The sequence below is a fragment of the Ammospiza caudacuta genome, chromosome 7 (genome assembly GCF_027887145.1).
Source record: "Ammospiza caudacuta isolate bAmmCau1 chromosome 7, bAmmCau1.pri, whole genome shotgun sequence".
NCBI lineage: Eukaryota > Metazoa > Chordata > Aves > Passeriformes > Passerellidae > Ammospiza > Ammospiza caudacuta.
Genome location: NC_080599.1, coordinates 48,152,486 through 48,175,446, shown reverse-complemented (window position 1 = coordinate 48,175,446; position 22,961 = coordinate 48,152,486). Strand labels below are relative to the sequence as shown.

Genomic DNA, 22,961 nt, shown 5'->3' with positions numbered 1-22,961 from the left:
AATCTCTGGTTAAAAACCCCAAGGTTCTGCTGCGCCAGTGTGTGCCTGTGCAGGTGGGACCTGCAGCTCTGAGTGCTGGGCCATGGCAGGGGGGCTTGGACTGAAAATAAACACCAAAAATTGGAAAAACATAAATAATGCTGGCACAGACTGGTTCAAGCACTGAAAGATCTGCCTTGGCAATTGCAAGCTCAAAGGGGAAGGTGAAATGTTGATTATTGCCCACCAGGAGCTCTGTGAAAAGATTTCTGTGGGCATCACAATTCCTCATGGAAAGGTGTGGTAGGAGCAGGCCAGAAGACATCCCAGAAAGTTTTGGGCATGTCACACCTACCTAGGGACATCTCAGATTCTCAGACCCAGCTGTTTTTGAATTATTTACAATGCAGATTTAATGTCTTTGTTGGTCACAGCCTGTGACTCAGCATTTCAGGGCTGAATTCTGGTGGCTGATAAAGGACAGGCTCGTGGTGCACAATTTCTCTCCAATGGGGCACTAATGGAGTGTCCCTGGTTCCTGAATCTCACCATGTGAGAGCAGCAAATTCTCATTCAGACCTTTGTGTCCAGCCTGGCTGGAGTCACCCAGGGGCTGCGGAGCTCTCCAGGGTGGGTGGGCACAAAACCAAAACAGGGCTGGGGCCAGCAGCCTCACTGGCTTAAAAACCAGGAATTATTCCTGCTGAAGTGTAATAAATAGACTTGTGCTTGATTGAAAACGTATTTTCATGCTAAAGTCAGGTGTTTCATTGGTATTTCAGTTTGAAAAAATAGTAATTAAAAAAATTCTAGGTAAGTCACCAGATGTTTGCTTTTGGGGCGATAGTGTCTGACTGACTCATTTAATGTTGCTCTGATTTGGATTAGTATTTAAAAAGTGCAAATGAGCATTCCCTGGGCAGGCCTTAGAGCTGATCTTTGAGCAGCTTTTGGAATGCCTAAAGATCAGGATTGTAAGTGGATGTTGGAAGGTTTCCCTTGCAAATGCACCCTTGGAAGCAGATGGCTCTGTCCCTGCCGCCCCAGCCGTGGTCTCTGGTGCAGGGGAAGGAGAATTGCTCGGGCTGGGTCTCTCCATCAGTGCAGGGATGTGTTTGTGTGTGCACAGCGCTTCATGTCCCAGAAACCACGAGTGTGTGCAGCAGCAAGGAGTGCTTCCCCGAGCAGCCGAGCTTATTTTAGAAATCTATCATCTCCCAGCAGACCGAGGGTCATCTCGTGCAGTTATTCAATTTATTTGACAGGTACAGGCTCTTTTTCAAATGCCACTCTGAGGATGGAGGGGGAATATTCAAACTCTGAGCTGCGTGGCGTTGCTCTGAGATGGGGGAGATAAATCACATTCTGAAGTGGTTGGTTTGTGTTTTTCCTGCTGTTCCACCTCCTCTCGCACCAACCTTTCTGTGTTTGGGAGGATAATTGGTCTGTGATAATGTGACTGTGAAAATCCATTTGTCCTTGCCCAGGAGCATGGCTAAAGCTGACTTTATTTTTGTTTATTCACCCTTTTTCACTTATAATGGCCAAGCTTGGAGGACCTTTGGCTCTGCACAGCTCCTGACAGGAGGGGACAGCCGGGGGACAGTCAGGGAGCAGGGACAGGAGGAGAGGGAATGGCCCTGAGTTGTGTTGGGGGAGAATTGGGCTGGACATCAGCAGGAATTCCCCATGGAAAGGGGGCTCAGGCACTGGAACTGCCCAGGGAGGGTTGTGGAGGTGGCACTCAGAGCCCTGTGCTGGGGACAGGGTGGGCATTGCTTGCTCAGTGATCCTGCAGGGCTTTTCCAGCCTCATTGCTCCTGGGATCCTGCCTGCATTCTCATTTTTGGCTCCAGAAGCACAGGTGCCTTTCCCTTCCCAGCCCTGCGAGCAGCAGAGATGGATTTTGGGAGCAGCGATGAACCTCTGCTCTGCTCTCTGCCCAGCACTCGCTGCTTCCCCAGCCCCTGTTGTTAGTCAAAGGAAATGACTGATATGCAAATGCTGTTTCCTATAAACTCCAGCAGTGCTGTGATTCCAGCATCAATTATGGAAGTGCTATAAGGCACGGCTCTGCAGCATCGCTCCGAGAGTTACAAAGGCACTGTCTGGAGATTCCTCAGGTTTTTAATCTCAGCACCCTAGGAGGAAACATGCAGTCCACACAGCCTCCCCACCTGATATTTTATTAACGAGATTAAATGAGTAAGTAAATTATACATGTAAATCAAACAGAAAACAGAACGGGATAATAAGAAGTCAGCACATTAATCAATTTATTGGCTTGGTTTGTTTGATGTGCTGTGATCAGCAATCTTTGTACCCTCCAACCACTGTGCTGCATACCAAAAATAAAGAGCAAAAACCCCTCACCTCCTTTAAAACCTCCCTTCACATCATGCAGATATTCCAGAACCATCTGTGGTCCTGTGCTCTCGGATGAGCTGGGACTGTCACAGACATCTTTTATGGAAAATCCTTCCCTTAGGATTGTTCCTCCTGAGAAGCTGCGAGGCCTCAGGAACAAAATGCAAACAATGGTTATCTGCTGCTGTGGGATGCAACAGGTGCATCTGGGATTGGGCTCATGGGGTTGTTTCTGATTAATGGCCAATCACAGTCAGCTGGCTCGGACACAGAGCCGAGACACAAACCTTTGTTATCATTCTTTGCTATTCTATTCTTAGCTGGCCTTCTGATGAAATCCCTTCTTCTATTCTTTTAGTATAGTTTTAATGTAATATATACCATAAAATAATCAATCAGCCTTCTGAACCATGGAGTCAGATCCTCGTCTCTCCCCTCATCCTGCAACCCCTGTGAACACTGTCACACTGGGAGCACTGTGGGCACTTCCAGCCTCAGCCCTGCTGGGATTCTGAGATTTGACTGGGGCAGGATCTCAATGTTCCAGGAACTCGTGCTCTCTTCAGGGTGCTTTAAAAGGAAAAACCCAGGGGTGCTGTGGCAATGTGCTGGAGGTGACTTTGTCCCAAGGGCAGGAGTGTGTCACAGCCCAGGACAGAAAACATTCTTGTTTTCACTTGTTGGGATGGGATGCCCTGGGGGCAGCGCTGAGGGCAGGGGAGGCTGTGCCCGGCTCTCAGCAGAAGGAGCTGGGCCCGGCTGTGCTGCTGCCCTGCCCGGCTCAGCCAGCCCCGTTCTCTCCTCCTGCCCAGGCGGGTGTGGGAGGCTGCAGGACAATCCCTGGTGAGTAAATGAAACCCTGCTGGGCAGAGCTGAGCTGGGATTCACACATTGTTCACGCTTGTAAAGCTCTGACACAGCGCTAAACTGAGTGCATGAGGGATCCCCACCAGGACACTGGAAATGTGGAATGTCTTGGTTAAGAAGTTATTTAAAATCCCATCAGTTTTGGTAAGGACTGTTCTGCACCTCTCTGGGCACTGGAGGAACCACTGTGGTTTGGGATACACTGCATGTAAAGCCCTTGGGCTCTAACGTGGCTCTGTGTGTGCTGCAGGGAGCCTTGGAAAGCTGTTGGTGCCCTTTTCAATGTTTGGAGAGCATTTCTTTTAGGCAATGCACCCCTCTCTTACAAGAAGTGGTTTGGGTTGGCTCCAGGGTGCAGAGCTGCAAACTGCTGCAATTCCCTACACTGTGGCCCCAACAGGGAGGAGGTTTGCCCACCACAGAACAGCCACCAGCACCAGATGTTGTTTCTGGGGCAGCAGGATGCTCAGCTGCCTTCACTCCCTGCCTCTTTCCCTGCATTTGCTCAAAGCCAGCCCTTGGCCAGGGCAGGGATTGTCCCCTTGTGCTGGGACACCTCCAGTGCTGGGGTCAGTTCTGGGCCAAGACAGACTCTGAAGGGCTGGAGAGTGTCCAGGGAAGGGAATGGAGCTGGGCAGGGGCTGCAGAATCCCTGAGGAGCTGGGCAGGGGCTGCAGAATCCCTGAGGAGCCGGGCAGGGGCTGCAGAATCCCTGAGGAGCTGGGCAGGGGCTGCAGAATCCCTGAGGGAGCTGGGCAGGGGCTGCAGAATCTCTGAGGAGCTGGGCAGGGGCTCAGCCTGGAGCAGAGGAGGCTCAGGGGCCCTTGTGGCTCTGCACAGCTCCTGACAGGAGGGCACAGCCGGGGGACAGTCAGGGAACAGGGACAGGAGGAGAGGGAACGGCCTGGAGGAAGGGTCAGGGTGGACATCAGCAGGAATTTCCCCATGGAAAGGGTGCTCAGGCCTTGGCACTGCCCAGGGAGGGTTGGAGTGCCCATCCCTGGAGGTGGCACTCAGAGCCCTAGTCTGGTGACAAAGTGGGCATCGGGCTCAGCTGGGACCTGGTGACCTTGGAGGGCTTTTCCAAGAGGAACAATTCTGTGATTCTTTGCTCAGCAAACTGCTCCCTCTCCTTTGGATCAGAGAACAACTCCTTTGAGCAGCGAGCCCCCCGGGCTCCCAGCCTGGGGGATGAGTGCTGGTGCCGTTTCAGCCCGGAACTCGCGGTGGATGTTTTGAAACCGCACCCGCTCGCACCTCCTAAAATAGGGAGCGGTGGGCTGGGGGAGCTGACAGCACTCCCTGCCTTTGGCACCAATATTAGCGAGCTGCTGCCGTTTGGCAATTATTTTCATCCCGCTCCATATGGTGAGGAAACTGTTTTCATCCTCATCACATAGCAGTGCAGCCTTGCTGTGCACCCTGTGCTGGGTGCAGGGCGTCCCTGCTGCGGCCACAGCCCTGCTGCGCTCCTGCCAGGACCTGCCTGGGCTTTGGGGGTGCTCTGGGGCAGGGCAGGGTGTCCATGCTGCCCTTGGGGGGGAAAAGCTCTTTTGGGAGGTGCTGGGACAGTGCTGCTGGTTCTGAGGCCTCTGTTGAGGCTAAAGAGGGAATTGTTCACTATTTCTCCATGGAAAAGGTGGTTGGACATTGGCTGACCAGGGCAGTGCTGCACTGATTGCCCTGGAAGGTGACCAAGGAAGGCCTGGATGTGGCACTCTGGGCTGGTGACAGGCTGGGGACCAGCCCCAGGCTGGACTTGCTGGTCTGGAGCTCTTTACTCGGGGATTCTGTGAATTTGGGTTTCCCCTGAGGTGTGCTGAGCCTTGCTGTTCAGAAGGAGCTGTCTGCCAGGGCAGGGCTGGGTGCCACCCCAGAGGGGTTCAAAGGTCCTGTGCACGTGGCACCTGGGGACATGGGGCAGTGCTGACATTTGGGGACATGGGGCAGTGTGGCCATGGCAGTGCAGGGATGATGGGTTCCATGGTCTCAGGGTTTCCCACCCTGCAGAATGTGAGTGATGGGCACAAGGTGGGAGCAGCTCTGCCTCCTGTTTCAGCACAGGGCAGGTGGCACCAGTGCCATCCTCCCAGGCAGGACAGAGCACGATGACATTCCCAGGACTGGAGCACAGTAATTAATTAGGGCCTGTGCTTTATAAACAGGCACCCCTGGGCCTGCTCCTCCTGCGAGAGCTCCTTGTGATCCGTGTGCTCTGTGCCTGCTGCGGGCTGAGCTGCTTTGCGGCCTTGTTCTGTCAGGCTGAAACCTCGAACCAGAACCCTCAGATCTGTGCCAGTGATGGGCTGGTTCTGTCACTGTGAAACCTCGAACCAGACCCCTCAGACCTGTCAGGCTGAAACCTCGAACCAGACCCCTCAGATCTGTGCCAGGGAGGAGCTGGTTCTGTCAGGCTGAAACCTCGAACCAGACCCCTCAGACCTGTCAGGCTGAAACCTCGAACCAGACCCCTCAGATCTGTGCCAGGGAGGAGCTGGTTCTGTCACTGTGAAACCTCGAACCAGACCCCTCAGATCTGTGCCAGGGAGGAGCTGGTTCTGTCACTGTGAAACCTCGAACCAGACCCCTCAGATCTGTGCCAGTGATGGGCTGGTTTTGTCACTGTGAAACCTCGAACCAGGCCCTCAGATCTGTGCCAGGGAGGAGCTGGTTTTGTCACTGTGAAACCTCGAACCAGACCCCTCAGATCTGTGCCTGTGAGGAGCTGATCCTGAGCTGGAGCTGCCAGCCTGGATGGGAGCACAGCAGAGCTCCCCTGGGGTTGGGAGTATGGGAAATAATTCCCTATTTCACTGCACACGTGGTTGTGTCATAGATTATGCAGGAAATGGAAAGTGCGTTTTATGGAGATTTTGGCATTTGCTTTCAATCCTATTAGCAGAAAACCCCACCTTTGTGTCAGGAATGCTGAAGTCATTGGTGACAGAGACACTTAAAAGGAAATTTCTGTTGATTCCAATGCTTGACAAAATCACTGTTTTCGTTTTTCACATGTAAGAGATTAAAATAATCATAAGGAATAAGAAAAAGGAGACAGATAAAAACTTTCCTTTTAAAATGTCAGGGTGCTGGGTCTGTGTTTTCTGAGCTTTATCCTGTGACTTATCTGCATCTTCCACCCCTTTCCCAAATGGAATTTTCAGGGAGTGCTTTTGAAAAGCCTTTTCAGGCTCTGACTGATGATCCAGTGGGATTGGCCTGGGTGAGCTCTTTTCCATAACTTCTGATGGCAGAACCATCAGAAACTGCTCTTGGAAAACTAAAGCTGACAAATTATTAGGGTGCCCTGGGTTGTTTGTGTAAATTTTGGGCAGCTTGAGACTCTTTTGAAGAACACTGAGTGCTGGCCAGGTGCTCCTTGGAAGGGTTTGTGCTGCAGCACAGGAGTAAAGTGTTGTCCTCATTTCTGTGGTGTTTTTGCTCCAGGAGAAAAAACAAAATGCAGCTGTATTAGAGATTATTACCTGAGAGTTCCAAGGCCAGTTGGAATTATTACCTTTTTCCTTCCCTCAAAGATATTAAAATAATATTTAAAAACTAGTTTTACCTCCAGGAGCACTTTATTGATTTCCTCTACGATTCTACTGCTCTTTGGTCATTGTGGAAACATTCAAACCTCCCAAAGTTTCTGCGAATTTGGATGTAAGCCACAACTCTTCAAATTCTGTGTAGTGTGGGTGTTTTTTTTGGATTTATTTGTTTGTTTGTTTGGTGGTTGTTGTTGTTGCTGTGTCCCCTCCTGTTCCTGTCACCTCATCTGGGACCTCAAAGCCTCAAAGCCCAGGCAGGGACAGGTGTCCCGTGTGGCAGGGACACCTCCCACTGTCCCAGGCTGCTCCAGCCCCAGTGTCCAGCCTGGCCTTGGGCACTGCAGGGATCCAGGGGCAGCCCCAGCTGCGTCCTGGTGGGATGGACACTGTCCCAGCGAGATGGACACTGTCCTGGAGGGATGGACACTGTGACCAGTGCTCTGCTCTCAGGCAGGTGCCAGCCCAGGGGCACGCTGCCTCTGTTGCTGTGCCCTGTTCCCCTGTGCCATGCTGGCTCTGGGACACAGACCCAAAGCACTCATTCTCCTGGAGTTTATTTTAGTCATCCAACTCCCATCTTGTGTCGCCAGCGGGAGGGAACGGGTGCAGGAGAGTTAAACACACAGAAGGAAACTAAGCAAAAAGCCAAGTGTGAAGTCTGGGAATCAGTCTTGAGTATTTGTGCAAACTGTTGAACGAATACTTGCAAACAACAACTAAATTTAGCTTTTTGAAATGGTTCTAAACAAAAACATGCAGCTGAATTACAGGGAATTATCATATGGCGTTAGCAGGGCTGGGCTGGGGGGACCTGGTGCTAAAGCAGCCAAACGCAGTCAGGGGAGCTGGAGGTGCCTGCCTGCCCACGGGAGTGCTCACTTGCCAGCCCTGTGCCCTGTGCAAAGGCCAGGGACAGCCTGGCATGGGGCAGCAGCACTGGGCACTGTGCCCCTGCGCTGGCACTGTGGGGCACACTGGGCTCAATGGGCTGGGAGGGCTGTTCCAACCTCAGGCATTCTGTGAAACCCTTTTTCTATGTGTGCACACATCTGGTGGCAGATTTTCCCTCTTTTATTCTTTTTCCCCCCCCACTACAATCTCCCCGGGCTTGGGGAGGAGGTGGGGCAGGTTCAGATGAAAGAATTCAGTTTCCAGACCAGCCCTGACTGGCACAACTGCTCTGGCCCCTGACCTGCTCATTTTCCCATTGATCTACAAATAACATTAAAGGCAAGATAGGAATCTAAAAATGAACAAAACAAAACAAAAAGCTCCATCTTTGCTACCGTTGATTGAGATTTATAGGATCTTTTGCAAGGTGATTAAATGGTGCTGGGCAGAGATGCCTTTTGTCCTGCTCATTCAAAGAGGAGCAAATGATTTGATTGTTTGCTAAGGTCAAGCGAGAGGAACATCACTGGACTCATTAAAGGCTCAGAGCTCTCCCTGAAACGAGATGTGCACGGTTACACTCTGGCTGATCTGAGCACTGGGCGGACCAGAGCACTCAAAGGGCTCCTCACACGTGACAGCTCTGTGAAGTTGGTCACATCCAGGCCCCAGATCCATGCTCTGGATGGGGTCTGCAGGGATTGCCTGGAGCTCAAAGTGGTGCTCCCCAAAGTCTGTGCAAGAGCACAGCATTGGTGAATGTTGTGCCTCGGAAGTGGATGCTCTTGGCAGGTGTGTGATGAGCTGTTCCAGCTGTGCAGGTATGGTGGAGGAATCACCATGTTCCACTCAGGATTTCTGCTCTGTGACACCAGAATCCACTCTGAGGGATCAGAGTTCTCATGGAATGCACCCCTTTTTGTTAAAGAGTTGGTATGTAAATGGAATTATCTCGTTGGGTGAATCCCACGGTGGGATGGAAGGAGGAGCAGAAAGCTCTGAGGAGCGGCTGCGGGGTTTTGCTGCTCCCCTTGTCACAGTCCTTGTCTGGGTTCCTGAAGCCCTTCAGGACCCTTCCCTTTCCAGCTGCCTGCTGTGGGGTGTGTTTGGTTGTTCCCTGGAGAGGCCAAGGGAGAGGTGATCTCTGAGTGGTGGGTGGTGGTGCAGGCTGAGGGGTGGGACAGCTCCACCTCTGTGAACACCTCAGTGTGGGTGAGGGCACCTGATATCCCGTGTGTCAGTTCCAATTGCATGCAGCATTCCCAGCGATATTTTGGCACTTGGTGCTCCGTGGTGCCAGTGAGCAGCTCCTGCTGCCACGCTCTGAGGGCTGGGCACTGCAGGCTGTGGCACGGGTGTGTCACTGGGCACTTGTGTCTGCTCTCAGAGGAGCTCTGTGCCCTCCCTGCCACCCCGGGGAGCCAGCCTCGCTCTCCCCCTCTCCTTCCCCACCAAGGAGGCTCTGCAGCCTCGCTGCTGCAGGAGAAAGGGAAGAATTCCCTTTTGGGCACGCTCGGGTTTCTTCTGGCAGCTGGGAGCATCTAATGGGATGTGGTAATGGAGGGAGCAGCTTCCAGGAACGGGGATGGGGCTTCCCGAAAGAGCCAGCCTGACTGTTACAGACCTGCTCTGACTGGAACGTTCTGCTCCCCAGTCCTGATGCAAACCGTGCGCAGGGGAGGAGGGCATGCAGAGCCATGCACGCCCTGGCAGGGCATGAGAGGGACATGGGCAGGGACAGTGGCACAACTGGGACATTGTGTGCGCCAGATGTGCCTGAATCACTCTGGAACAGCCCCAGGGCAGCGTTCCTGCAATTCCTGTTCCACAGCAGCCCTTGTGCAACCCCTCTGGAGCCCCGGAGAGAGGGATTCCTGCAGGGATGGGGCTGAGCAGGCAGGGTGCACCGCGGGTCTGGTGTGGGTGCTGAACAGGGCAGTGCCCAGCCTGGAACGTTTACCTGGAAAAGGGGACAGAGGGTGACCAAGGGCAGCAAACGGAACAGAACCCCCTGCTCTGTGTGCCTGCACAGCCTGCCAGGGCTCTGTGTGTGCTGGGGAGGACCCCAGGGGAAAAGAGGCCGCTCATTCCTGGCTGTCTGCAGTGAGTGTGGCTGCCAGGGGATTTTGTGCTTTTTTGGAGGGCTCGAGGTGTCCCAGTAGAATTTTGGAAATAATCTGTCGTTGGGTTTATGTTCCTTGGGGAAAGGCTCCTCATGGCCTGGTGGAATCTGTCAGGCAGGCTCTCCAGATGCCCTCCCTGCTGGAATCCTGGGCAGAAATGTGGGTGGTTTGTCCCTCCTTGGTGTGAAAAGGTCTCTAGCTGTCCCGGTGGAATTTTGGGAAATAATCTGTCAATGGATTTTTGCTCCTTGGCAGAGGCTTCTCAACATCCTGGAAGAATCTTTCGGTGGATTTTAGGTCCTTGGCAAAGGTCTGGTAGAATTCTGGGAAATAACAGAGCAGTGGATTTTAGCTCCTTGGTGAAGATCTCTGAGTGTCTTAGGTCAATTCTAGGAAATAATCTGATGGTGATTTTTCTTTCTCCTTGGTAAAGGTCTCTGGCTTTCCTGGTAGAATTTGGGGAAATAACCTGCCAGTGGTTTATTTGCTCTTTGGAGAAGGTCTGTAGCCTAGAATCTTTTTTTCTAGGTAGAATATTAGGAAGTGAAAGTACCAGAGTGGGCAGCCCTCCGTTCCAGAAAGGTCTGGAGCTTCCGGCACGTCCCGGGGGCCGCTGGCTGGAGCTGCCGGTGCCGCTCCCGGCGCTGCCGCGGGCGCTCCGCTCTTGGCCAGGCGGCCGATTTTCACTCGGGGGGCGGATCGCGGGGGGCTGGGGCGGCGGGCCGGGCCGCGGGGAGGGCGGAGCGGGGAGCCCGGCAAAGAGGGCCGAGCATCCTCCGCCGCCGGGCCGGTTGCCAAGGCGACGGCTGCGTGGCAACGGGCTGGCAGCGGGGACCGCCCGCCGCCGCGCCGAGCGGAGCCGAGCCGCGCCGAGCGGAGCCGAGCCGTGCCGAGCGGAGCCGAGCCGTGCCGCGCCGAGCGGAGCCGCGCCGAGCGGAGCCGAGCCGTGCCGCGCCGAGCGGAGCCGTGCCGAGCGGAGCCGAGCCGAGCGGAGCCGAGCCGTGCCGAGCCGTGCCGAGCGGAGCCGAGCGGAGCGGGCGCGCTGCCCTCCGCCCGCGCTGGATGCTGCGGCGGCCGCCCGGGAGCAGCCGCGCTCCGCCGCCCGCCGCCAGCGCAGCCCGGGCCGCCCTCGCCGGCAGCAGCAGCAGCGCTCGCCCGCTCCCCGGGGCCGGCGCGGAGCGGAGATGCTGCCGCCGCCGCGGGGCTCCCACCAGTGGCTGGCCGTCGCGCTGCTCGGCCTCTGCTGGTTCCTGCCTCCCGGGAGATTGGCCGCGCCGGGCGGAGACTTCCCGGGCTCTGCCGTGGACAACCTGGTGGTCAGGAAAGGGGACACGGCCGTGCTGAGGTAGGAGGCGGCCGCGGGCGGGCGGGACGCGCTGCCGCAGCATCCATCCGTCCATTCGTGCGTCCATCCGTGCATCCGTCCATCCCGGGCTGCCCAGGGAGGCTCCGGCCGAGCCCCTGGCTGGCGGGGATGCTGCGGCCCGGGGGTGCCCCGGGGATGCCCCGGAATGCAGGAACTCGTCCCCAGCGCCGGCCGGTACCCGCAGCCCTGAGCTCCGGGCCGCCCGCCGGCTCCCGGCGCGGTTCGTTCCGCGGTTTGCCCTTTTCCACTCTATTGAGAAGCCCTGGCTGTTGCTGGAAGTTTAGGAATGGGCTGTTGGGGTGAAATGATGCAGTTTTGGCTTCCGGGGCTCTGCAGAGCGAGCAGCGCGGGGCTGTGGCAGGGAGAGGACGATTAAGCCCTGCCGGGAGCATTACCATCGGCATTATTTATTTTGATACGCAGTTCTATATTTCCCAACGATCGGAGCGCTGGCTCCGTGCCACGAGGAGGTTTTGTGCTTGCCGTGGCTCCGTTCCTGCCTCTCCTAATGGACCCCGTGCTCCCGGATCTCCTGTCTCTTGACTGGAGCAAAATTTGTTTACCGGCAGTCAGACACCACAATCCACTCGAACCTTTCCTTCTGGTTCGTGTTCAGCAATCCTCTGCCCTGATTTAATTACCCCCAGCCACCACTCCAACTTTTTATCCGTGTGTTGTACTTTGCCTCGATCTACTACAGTTCAAACCCCCATTTTCTCCCTCTCTGGAATACGGTTGAAGCTCCTGGCTGGTGAGAAATCTGATTTAATTAGCAGCACTTCTCAGCTATGAAGTCTCTGGCTGTATTGTTTTTTGCTGGGCTGCCACGGAAATCTCCAGGTTGCAATGCATTTTATCCATAAGCATTTTTAGTGATCCAGGAGTCTGCTGTAAAATGCTGCGTGAGGCATTTTCGGTAGGGATTTGGAAGCGTTTTTAGGCTGCTCCTGTTGTAGTAGCTCCTGAAAATACAGTAGATGTCTATGTAGGGCAGCTGACAAGTGGTTTTTATGTGTACCTCAATTATCCTCTGTATTTTGAGACGTGCTCAGGTCCTCGTGCTTTCCGTGGCACAAATGGAGAATCAGAGGAAATAATAATTAAAAAGTGGTTTATTTGTACCGTTGCAGGGAAGGTAACTCGGTGGGTTCTCAGGCTGTTAGACCCACTCAGGCACTATTAAACGTTGTTAGTACCCAGATACGTTCCAAAGTGCCTTTTTAGGGACGGCTGCGATCGCTCCAAGGCGGGCTCGTCTGGAGCCCATCCCGGCTGCCAGGCCTGTCCGCAGCTCGCTGGGCTTACATAAACGGCTTGGAGCTGGGGCTGGGAGCATCCCCGGGGAGGGCCGGGCTGTGTTTGTGCCGAGGCTGCTGCGGGGAGCGCCGGCAGCGCTGCCGAGCCCCGAGCGGGGCGCCGGGATGCGGGAATGTGCGTGCTGGGGTGGGATGGGGGAATGTCCGTGCTGGGGTGGGATGGGGGAATGTCTGTGCTGGGGTGGGGGAATGTCTGTGCTGGGGTGGGATGGGGGAATGTCCGTGCTGGGGTGGGGGAATGTCCGTGCTGGGGTGGGATGGGGGAATGTCTGTGCTGGGGTGGGGGAATGTCTGTGCTGGGGTGGGATGCGGGAATGTGCGTGCTGGGGTGGGATGGGGGAATGTCCGTGCTGGGGTGGGATGGGGGAATGTCTGTGCTGGGGTGGGATGGGGGAATGTCCGTGCTGGGGTGGGATGGGGGAATGTCTGTGCTGGGGTGGGATGGGGGAATGTCTGTGCTGCGGTGGGATGCGGGAATGTCCGTGCTGCGGTGGGATGCGGGAATGTCTGTGCTTCGGTGGGATGGGGGAATGTCCGTGCTGCAGCTGGATCTGCTCCTAGTGCCCTCTGAGCATATCCTCTCGCTCCCGTGCCCCCTGACCAGCTCCTCTCGCTCCCGTGCCCTCGGCAGGCTCGCTTTAATCGGGGTTATTCCGCTTTGAGAAGGGAAATGCGGGATGGCAGCGTGAGCAGCACCAGGCTCTCCAGCCCCCTCTGCTCCTCTGGGTGTCCCTGGCTGCAGGGGCTGTGGATGTACCTCAGTGCACATTACAGCGGTTGCTCTAGCTGTTGGAACTATCGGCAGTGGGCTCTTGTGTGAGCTCCAGGCGCTGGAGAAGCCATCTGCAGTTTGCTGCCGCAGCTCGGAGCTGCCCGAGCCCAGCCGTGCCCGCGGCACCGGGGCGGGCTGCGCTCCGCCGTTGTGCATCCCGGAGGATGGCCGGGGCTCCCCGGGCCGGCACGGGCTGCTTCCCCTCTCTGCTGAGGGTTCAGCCTCCCTGCGCCACATTCACCACATTCCCCCGTCCGCGGGTGCGAGGGTCGCAGCTCCCTCTCTGAGCTCCCGCGGGGACACGGGCGGCGCTCCCCGGCTCCGAGGCGGCATTTCCAGCCCGAGGGTCATCTCCGGGCTGGGCCGGCCTGGAGCCGTGCCGAGCCGGGCCCGGGGCTGCCCTCGCTGGGGCGCACAGCCCGGGGCTCCGGCTGCAGCTGGGCACATCTGCCCGCGCCCCGAGGGTGGGAGCACAGGGACAAACTTCCACCCCAGAGCCTCGCTCTGTGCCGACGTGCCAGGGGAGAAGGCACAGAGCCCCCCTCGGGATGAGCCCAGGCCAGGCTGAGCTGGGTCCCGGCCCCAGCTCTCACACCGGGTTCCATTGTCTGCCCCAAGATGGGGAGTAAAGGCTCCTTGGGCTGCTGGGGCTCTCCAGGAGAAGCCTCTGTGCGGTAACACGGTAAAAAAGTTCTGCTCCCTCATTTTTAATGGTTAATTCATGTCTCAGTGCAATCAATCCATTTTGGATCTAGCACACCGAGTTTTCTTGAGGATCATTCCCTCCCTGTCCCCATGCTCCTGGAACACGGCTCCCTGGATGCTGCTGCTGCTGCCCAGCCAGACCCCAACCCTCACCCATGGCCCCTGGGGGTGGCTGCCCTCCCCACCCTGTGCCAGGCTGTGCTGGGGCTGGATGGTGCCTTGCTGCTGCTGCCCAGGTGGCACAGGGTGCTGGGACTGTCCCCAGGTGGCACTGGGATACTGTGATTGTCCCCAGGTGACACAGGATACTGGGATTGTCCCCAAGTGGCACAGGTGGCACAGGGTGCTGGGATTGTCCCCAGGTGGCACAGGTGGCACAGGGTGCTGGGATTGTCCCCAAGTGGCGCAGGTGACACAGGGTGCTGGGATTGTCCCCTGGCCTCCCAGGCCAGCACTCCAACAGCAGCAGTCACAGTGCCCACGTGTCCCTTCCCGAGGCTCTGACAGAAGAGAAGGTTTGCCAAGGCTGTCACTGGGCACCTGTTTTGGTACAGAAGCTCCTCAGCACAGGATTTTAAAGGAAACCCCTCCTTAGCTGAGGAGCTGTGCTGTGATGAGTTATTTCTGCAGCCTCAGTAATTAAAGCTGCTCCCCTTTGTTTGGTTTCAATGGGTGATGGATCCCCGCAGCCCCAACTGCTTGTGTCTGTTGGAGTTAGGAGAAATTCTGTCAGCAACGCAGTTGTTTTGCATGGCAGAACAATTCTGGGAAGGCACTGATTTTCAGCAGTAGAATTCCATCCTGCATCCTTTCTGCATTTTTCCCAGGCAGCTGGTTAAGATTTTATGAGAACACACGAGGAAGGAGAGCGAGTTCTGAAGCCGTGGTTTTATTAAAAGAATAAATTGCTGTGTTGTGCACTGGTAGGAGTTCAGGAAGCAGGCTGGGTGTTCAGAACCAGAACCAGGCTTTGCTGTGGTCCCCTGTCAGGAGAGGGGTCGCGCTGTGCTCCATCACGCCGTGCTCCATCATCACCCTGTGCTCCATCTACCCCCGTGCTCCTTCACCCTGTGCTCCATCACCCTGTGCTGCTGCACATCCATCTCACTGACAGCACACGTGGCAATTTCGGGAGAGGAGTGGCTCAGGAGAGGTGACAAATGTGGGGGAGCCAGCAGGGCCGGCCCTGTCACCTCCTGTGTCCCCTCCCTCCCTGCCTGAGCAGGGCTGGGTACCCAGGGGAAACAGAGCCCCCCTCCAGCTGTTTCGGGGCTGCTCCCCCTTCCTGGCAGGTGGACGGGGATGTGGGGAGGGCAGGGAGAGCTCACCTGGGCATGGCAGCAGGAGGCATTGGGAAAAGCAGGAATTGCCCTTTTCCCGAGCCGGAGCTGCCCCAGGCAGGGCCTGCAGACCCTGCCTGCACTTTGGAACTCATATCCCCCCTTGGAGATCAGAACGTGCACAGCTGAAGATGATCAAAAGTGTTTTTCTAGCGAGTCAAGGTTTGTATTGTGTGTTTTGTTTTCCTCAAAGCTCCCGGGTAATGAAGCCAAGTGTGAGTGAGAGCACCTTTATAGTACCTGTGCGTTGTGTCAGCGCAGCCAATTGGGCTTTGGAGGCTGTCACGGCTTTTAAAGAAGCACGAGATCTTTTCAGCAGTGTGTGGTTCTAGAGGAGTTTGGGATGGTGTGCTCTGCGGTCTGGGACCAGCTCAGCATCCAGGGCCTCAAAATAAAACCACAGCGTGAAGGTGAAGGTCAGCACCTGGGATTTACTCTGGGAGCTCTGGGCATCCTGCCCCAGCTATGCATCCCATGGAATCCTGAGGTCCTGGGCATGGCTGGGGAGCCTGTGGGGCTGGGGCACCTCTGCCAGGCAAGCCTTGCACCCAAAGCTGAGCAGCTCCTCAGGGGCATGGGGGTGCCTAATTCATAACTAAATTAAAGTACTGAGGGGCCAGTGACTGTTGGAGATTGGGATTCACCAGTTTTGCCTTCTTTGCCCAGAAGAGCCATCCTTTATAGCTGAGAGCCCTTGCCCAAGGAGCGATGGTGTCCTGGGAAAGCTGTGGCTATCTGTCAGACCCCCACCCAGTGTCATTTGTGTTACTGAGAACCAGCGTTTGGAAAGGAGCTCTGCAGCAGGAGGAGAGCAAGTGGGCAGTGAGTCCATGCAGCAATTGGAATTTTGGGATACTCTAATTTTTGGATGCATCCCAGTCTCCCCAGTGCCTGCCCAGGGCTGGGCATGCCTGTGAGCACAGGCACTGGTAGAGTGTAATAAATATAGTAAATATATACAAATAGTAAATATTTATAATATTTATTTATATTATAATAAATATAAATAAATAGTCTGTGCAGAGTGTGACAAATACAAAAGTCCCCTTCTTTCCTTTATGATTTCTAAAGGTTCACTTCTTGACTTCCATCCCCTTGATATTGTGGTGCAATTTGGGTCATAAATCCTTCGGCTCCGTGGGGTTTCATTGCTGAAATGTGACCTGCAGGCCCCTGTGCACACCCCAGTAGATGAAGTTGTTGTTTGCATAAGAATTTCCTCTTCCCAATCCCTGCCAATTATTAAACAAGCACATTATGGCACTTGCCTCTTGTCTGCGTGGCAATAATAAATAAATTCAGCGCAAATTAAAATAATTTATCATTTTAAACGATGGCGAATGTTTCAGCTGCTCTGCAGAGGAACTAACAAAACAAGGAGTCAGTAAGGGATGCAAACTGGGATTTGTTCCAAGGGGCTGTTGTGTTGAGCAGCAAACAGAGCCTTAATGGCTTTCTCCTTGTCACCGAGTGTGACAGAGCGGCTGATGTCCCAGGGCAGGGACCCTGGGAAGGCTCAGCCTGGCCTGGGAGCTGCCCCATCACCCGTCCTGCAGTAATTGTGGTTAATAAACACCTGGCTCCAAAGGGAGCTGGAGCTGCAGCATGGCCGGGTCAGGGTGCTGAGCACGGCAGCTGACACGGGGTGAGTGGCTCAGGGGAGGGAGCTGTGACAGCGCCCAGCACCAGCTGCCATGGCATCAGAGCCTCCTGCCCAAATCCCCTGGGCAGGGCTGCTGGGGGCAGGGCTGGACTCTGAGCACTGACCAAGGAGCTGCAACTGCCATTTGGAGCTCCAGGTCCTGTCCCAGCCCTTGCCAGCAGGGGACTGGGGTGGCCAATGCCTCCCGAATCTCTGCCCCTGCTTTCCAGCCCTGCACCTGCCAGCTCTGAGCGTCCATGGGCACACCTGGTGTCCCTGGAGCATCCCCTGGTCCATGGCCTGGCAAGCCTGGCTGGGTGCCCTCCCTCTGCTGCTGAGCTCACTCACAGGGCCCAGGGGTGTGATGGTGTACACGGGGGTTTGCAGGCTGGGGAAGAGACGAGGACCTGACTCCATGGTTCAGAAGGCTTGATTTACTATTTTATGATATATATTGTATTAAAACTATACTAAAAGAATAGAAGAAAGGATTTCATCAGAAGGCTGGCTAAGAATAGAATAGCAAAGAATGATAACAAAGGTTTGTGTCTCGGCTCTCTGTCCGAGCCAGCTGACTGTGATTGGCCATCAATCAGAAACAACCCCATGAGCCCAATCCCAGATGCACCTGTTGCATCCCACAGCAGCAGATAACCATTGTTTGCATTTTGTTCCTGAGGCTTCACAGCTTCTCAGGAGGAAAAACCCTAAGGAAAGGATTTTCCATAAAAGATGTCTGTGACACAGGTGGGGCTGCAGAGAGCTGGGGCTGAGCAGAAGGTGCAGTGCTCACTCGGGGGCTCAGTGAGGTGAGGGCTGAGCAGAGGGTGCAGTGCTCACTCATGGCTGGGCTCAGTGAGGTGAGGGCTGAGCAGAGGGTGCAGTGCTCACTCAGGAGCTCAGTGAGGTCAGGGCTGAGCAGAGGGTGCAGTGCTCACTCAGGGCTGGGCTCAGTGAGGTGAGGGCTGAGCAGAGGGTGCAGTGCTCACTCAGGGCTCAGTGAGGTGAGGGCTGAGCAGAGGGTGCAGTGCTCACTCATGGCTGGGCTCAGTGAGGTCAGGGCTGAGCAGAGGGTGCAGTGCTCACTCATGGCTGGGCTCAGTGAGGTGAGGGCTGAGCAGAGGGTGCAGTGCTCACTCAGGGCTCAGTGAGGTGAGGGCTGAGCAGAGGGTGCAGTGCTCACTCAGGGCTCAGTGAGGTGAGGGCTGAGCAGAGGGTGCAGTGCTCACTCATGGCTGGGCTCAGTGAGGTCAGGGCTGAGCAGAGGGTGCAGTGCTCACTCATGGCTGGGCTCAGTGAGGTGAGGGCTGAGCAGAGGGTGCAGTGCTCACTCAGGGCTCAGTGAGGTCAGGGCTGAGCAGAGGGTGCAGTGCTCACTCATGGCTGGGCTCAGTGAGGTGAGGGCTGAGCAGAGGGTGCAGTGCTCACTCAGGGCTCAGTGAGGTGAGGGCTGAGCAGAAGGTGCAGTGCTCACTCAGGGCTCAGTGAGGTCAGGGCTGAGCAGAGGGTGCAGTGCTCACTCAGGGGCTCAGTGAGGTGATCTCTGGGTGCTCAGAGCTCCTCCCAGCCCAAACCCCTCCTGGAGAGACCCCTCTGGGCAGGTTCTGTGCAGGCTTTGCTGCTGTGCCCATGGGCCAGGGCAGGGCTGGGCAGGGACTGTGCCCCAGCTCCAGGTGCAGAGTCCAGGCCACATCCACGGCACGAGGGGCAGCAGCAAATCTGTTATGAAAGTGGCCTAATTATAATGAGCAGCTTTCCCCCTGGCTGGAACAAGTGGACTAGAAAATTGTACTAGACTTTTCATTCAGAGACTATTAAACAGCAGAGGAAGGGAGAACAAAATATAGCTTTTGTCACAGCTCTTTTTATTTCCTTTTTTTTTTTTTTTTTTTGTATAGAGTCCTGCACATGGTCAGAAATTAGTTTCAAATTAATTTAATTATCATATTTAGTATTTGGTTTGTGATTTTTTTATTTTAACCTGCATAAGCCCCCTTGGTGTTACATTTCTGGTGGCCCCAGGGAGGGGAGAGATCAGGCTGGGGGCAGAGGGGATCCCAGGGCATCGTGCAGGAACAGGGGCTGGAGGAGGGCAGGTTTGCATTGGGCATTAGGAAGAAATTCTTCAACCCAAAGAAGTCTCTTGTTCTCTGGGTTTCACACAAACTCAGGTTTTGTGACCTGCTCCAGCTTTGGTTTCTTGGAGTGGGTTTGGTTTCTGCACCCACAGTTCCAAGCATCAGCCCACAATATTTACCCTGAGCTGTTCTCAGAGGGGTGCTGGGTTCCCCCATGATTTATTGGAGCTGGGCTGACCACATCAACCCCCCAAGCACGTCTGGGGCTCCATGGGCTCCTCCTGAGTGTTCCCTTCCCCTTTCTGCATTCCTGGCTCCTGGTCTGGCTCTGCCCTGAGTCACAGCCACCTCAGCCCGCAGAGATAAAGAAATGCACTGAGTCATCCTTAACCTTCCATTCCACTCTTTAATCTGCATTAGTACCTCAAAACAATATCCCTTCTGAGCCCTCCCTCAGCTAATCTTGCGAGAGGAAAACGGATTTGGACATGTATAAAACATGGAAAGTCACAGAACCAAAAAAGTGGATGAAATTCACAGCAATCAAGCTTTTCAAGGCAGCCAGCCCAGAACCATCACACTGGAATTAAAAATAAATTTGGCTACAGGAAATCATTCTCCTGCGCTGCTCCCCTCGGTGGGCTGGTGTAGGAGGGCAGGAGGCACAGAGCCCGAGGCTGGGGGAGCTCAGCAGGGCTGGGTGCAGTGCCAGGCACACACACAGCAGTGCCCAGGGCACAAGGGGAGCTCAGCAGGGCTGGGTGCAGTGCCAGGCACACACACAGCAGTGCCCAGGGCACAAGGGGAGCTCAGCAGGGCTGGGTGCAGCCCCACACACACACAGCAGTGCCCAGGGCACAAGGGGAGCTCAGCAGGGCTGGGTGCAGCCCCACACACACACACAGCAGTGCCCAGGGTCAGCTGGGCTCCCAGTTAGAGTGGAGTCCTGTGGGCTGGGAGAGACAGGAGGGAGGGACAGGGACACTGCTGGGGACAGGGGACAGCCATGGGGACAGGGGCACTGCTGGGCAACAGGTTGGGTGTGGAAGAGAAATGGACTGGAACAGAATTCCCAGCTTTGCTGTGGCTGCCCCTGGATCCCTGGCAGTGCCCAAGGCCAGGCTGGACATTGGGGTTTGAAGCACCTGGGACAGTGGGAGGTGTCCCTGCCATGGCAGGGGAATGGAATGAGATGAGATTTCAAGTCCCTGCCAACCCAAACCAGTCTGTGCATTTCTCCCCCGTAAGAATTCTGTGCTTGTAGAATTGTTTTGTTTGTTTGGGTTGGTTTTGGTTTGGTTTGGTGTTTTTCCTTGCTTTGTTTGCTGTTACTTTTCCCTTTTGTTTAGCTCTGTGTTGGGTGGCATGTTCTGCTCTGGCAGCTGCTGCAGCACCCCAGATTCTGTGATTTGCTGGGGATGTTGGCCCGGGCTGCCCCCAGCCCTGGTGTCGTGCTTCCCTCCCAGCAGAGTCCGCACCCTCACCCTGTTCTGGGGGTGCTTTTTAACATTCCTGGGCCTCAACAAAACAGACACTGTTCCTGTCGTGCTTCCAAAAACATTTTCACCAGTAAGAAATTCTTTAAATAGTCCTCACAGAGTGAGGCTGCTAATTTGCATGACAGCTTGATTAAACGTAACCTGCTTCCACACTTAATTTATATTGAAACTGCCCAACGTTTTCATTCCATGCCATTAATTTTACATTAGTAGACTGGCTTGATTATTTAAGAAGGAAGGTAATTTTATCATCTTCGTTGGTGTAAGTTCAAACCCATAGTGAAAAATGGTCTGAAAGTGGTTATAAATAACAAAAGCCTTTGCTCCACATAAAGATCTGTTGGACCTGGTGGTGTGATGCAGAGGGAAATGAAGATTTAGGTGCTTTAGTGATCATCTTTGGCTTCAGCAGAGCTTGCCTCCGTGTGGCAATGTCTATTCTGAGCGTGTGGGTTTGGGGACCCAAAGAGGGAATGTTTGAGGGTGCCTCTTGCACAGGTGCTCCATTTTCCCCAGGAAGTGATATTTTTAGGGAAATGCAGTCCCAGAGGCTCGGCAGAGCTGTGGCACTTCCCCCTTGCAGGATCTGCTCCAGGAATGGGCACAGCTCTTTGCTTTCCAGGATGCTGGGGAGCCTCTCGTTGTGCCAAGTCCTGCAGGAAAGGGCCCAGGCAAGATCCCCTAAAACTCATTTCTACTCTAATTTAATCATCTTCTCTTTCCAGGGCAAGACTAGTGCAGAAACAGAATTTTTCAGATTTCTTGCAAAACTGGAGCCTAAACTAAAAATTATTTAGGTTATCGACCATCTGTTCTCAAAGGATGGTTTAATGAATATGGCTGTGAATGCAATTTTTAGGTAAAGCTCATGAAATTCCTCTCTTTTTTTTTCCATTTTTTTTTGTTCCCTTTTGAACATTCCTATTACCCCACACTTTTGCCCTGCAGGCAGGGTTTGGATCCTTCTGGGTCCCCTTGGTTACTCCCTCATTTCCTCTCTCTCTGCTCTTGGAAGCTCAGCTCGCAGTCTCCATGAGGGTGGCACAGAGATGTTTTCTATTTCAGATTTGCAAACTGAAATGTTCACTTTACCTGCTGAACTGTCCCTGTAGATTCCTACCAAGGAGCTGACTAAAAGAGGATAAAATCCCTTCTGTCTCATTTAATCCCCAGGAAATTACTCTTCTGCCTTGGGCATCTCCCTGGGCATCTGTGCCAAGGCCTGAGCACCTTTCCAGGGGGAAATTCCTGCTGGCACTTTCAGGGATGAGAGGAAGGGGAGATTACAAAGAGGAAGCTGCTGAAAGGGACATCCCAATAAGCTGGGTCTGTTTTAAAACCAGGCTTTATGCTGGGCCTAAGTCAACAGCAGGGCAAAGATCCAGAGGTGTGCACAGCTGGGCATGGAGGAGAACCCAAAGCTTTGCTGATGTGGAAACGTGCTGGGACCTGCTTTCCCAAAGCTGCTGGCAGAGCAGAAAGGGGCAGAGCAGGGACAGAAATATTGTGTGGGAAATAAAGAATGTTTACGGGCAGAAGCTTCAGGAGCCCTGGCTAATTAGCCTGGCAGAGCGGCATTAGGCGCCCTCATTGTGCTGGAGAATGTTTTAATGTCAGAAACCTCCCAAAACCCAATCTTGGCAAAAAACCCATGGTGCAAACTAATGACTAAAAGCTGAAAGTGAACAATTCCAACTTAACTCTGAAGGGAGGGTTTTAGAGGCAATTAGCTGCTGTTTTCTCATTTCTCCATGTTTCTCATTTCTCCATATTACTCATGTCTCCATGTTTTCTCATGTCTCCATGTTTTCTCATTTTTCCATGTTTATTTTCTCATGTCTCCATGTTTTCTCATTTTTCCATGTTTATTTTCTCATGTCTCCATGTTTTCTCATTTCTCCATGTTTATTTTCTCACGTCTCCATGTTTTCTCTGGGAGCTCTCAGGATGTTTCAGACAACACCCCAAGGGCCTGGGGTGGGTGCCAGATGCGTGTGGGTCCTGCCAGGCTCCCAGGGGTGTTTCAGGGTGATGGGAATCTGCTGCCCGGGTTTAATGAAGATATCCCCATCTTTGGGATCTAATTTACTGACTGTCACTGTTCATGAAATCTCTCCCAGTAAAACTCGGGGTCTGACACTGCCAGGGACAGAGACAGAATCCATTTCAGGTGAGCACAGAAATTCAGCCTGTGAGGTACCTGCGACTGTCACAGGTGAAAATCTCTGCTAATGAACTGTGTATTAGTGGGAGACAGGAAGAGAACTCCCTCGGTCTCTTAATTTACTTTGAATAATTCATTAGCTCGCACTCCTCACCCATGGCAGCCGTGGGTAAATCCCACTCTGGAGCTGCTAATTAAAGTTGCAGGATGAAGGGAAGCTACTAATGAGATGCGAGACAAGTCCTCCAACAATGCAGAGGCACTTGTAGGCACACCAAGTTTATTGTTGGCTTTCACGGGA

The 22,961-nt window shown here is 54.3% G+C and overlaps 1 protein-coding gene across 2 annotated transcripts in view; it reads left to right on the top strand.

The window, feature by feature from the left end:
- The first annotated feature begins 10,962 nt into the window (after nt 1–10,962).
- Nucleotides 10,963–22,961, top strand: part of NEGR1 (neuronal growth regulator 1) — a 154,513-nt gene continuing 142,514 nt past the window's right edge. For both annotated transcript variants that reach the window (XM_058808342.1, XM_058808341.1), the window contains exon 1: nt 10,963–11,123. In XM_058808342.1, the coding sequence (XP_058664325.1) occupies nt 10,963–11,123 (161 nt within the window). The remainder of the gene's footprint in view (nt 11,124–22,961) is intronic.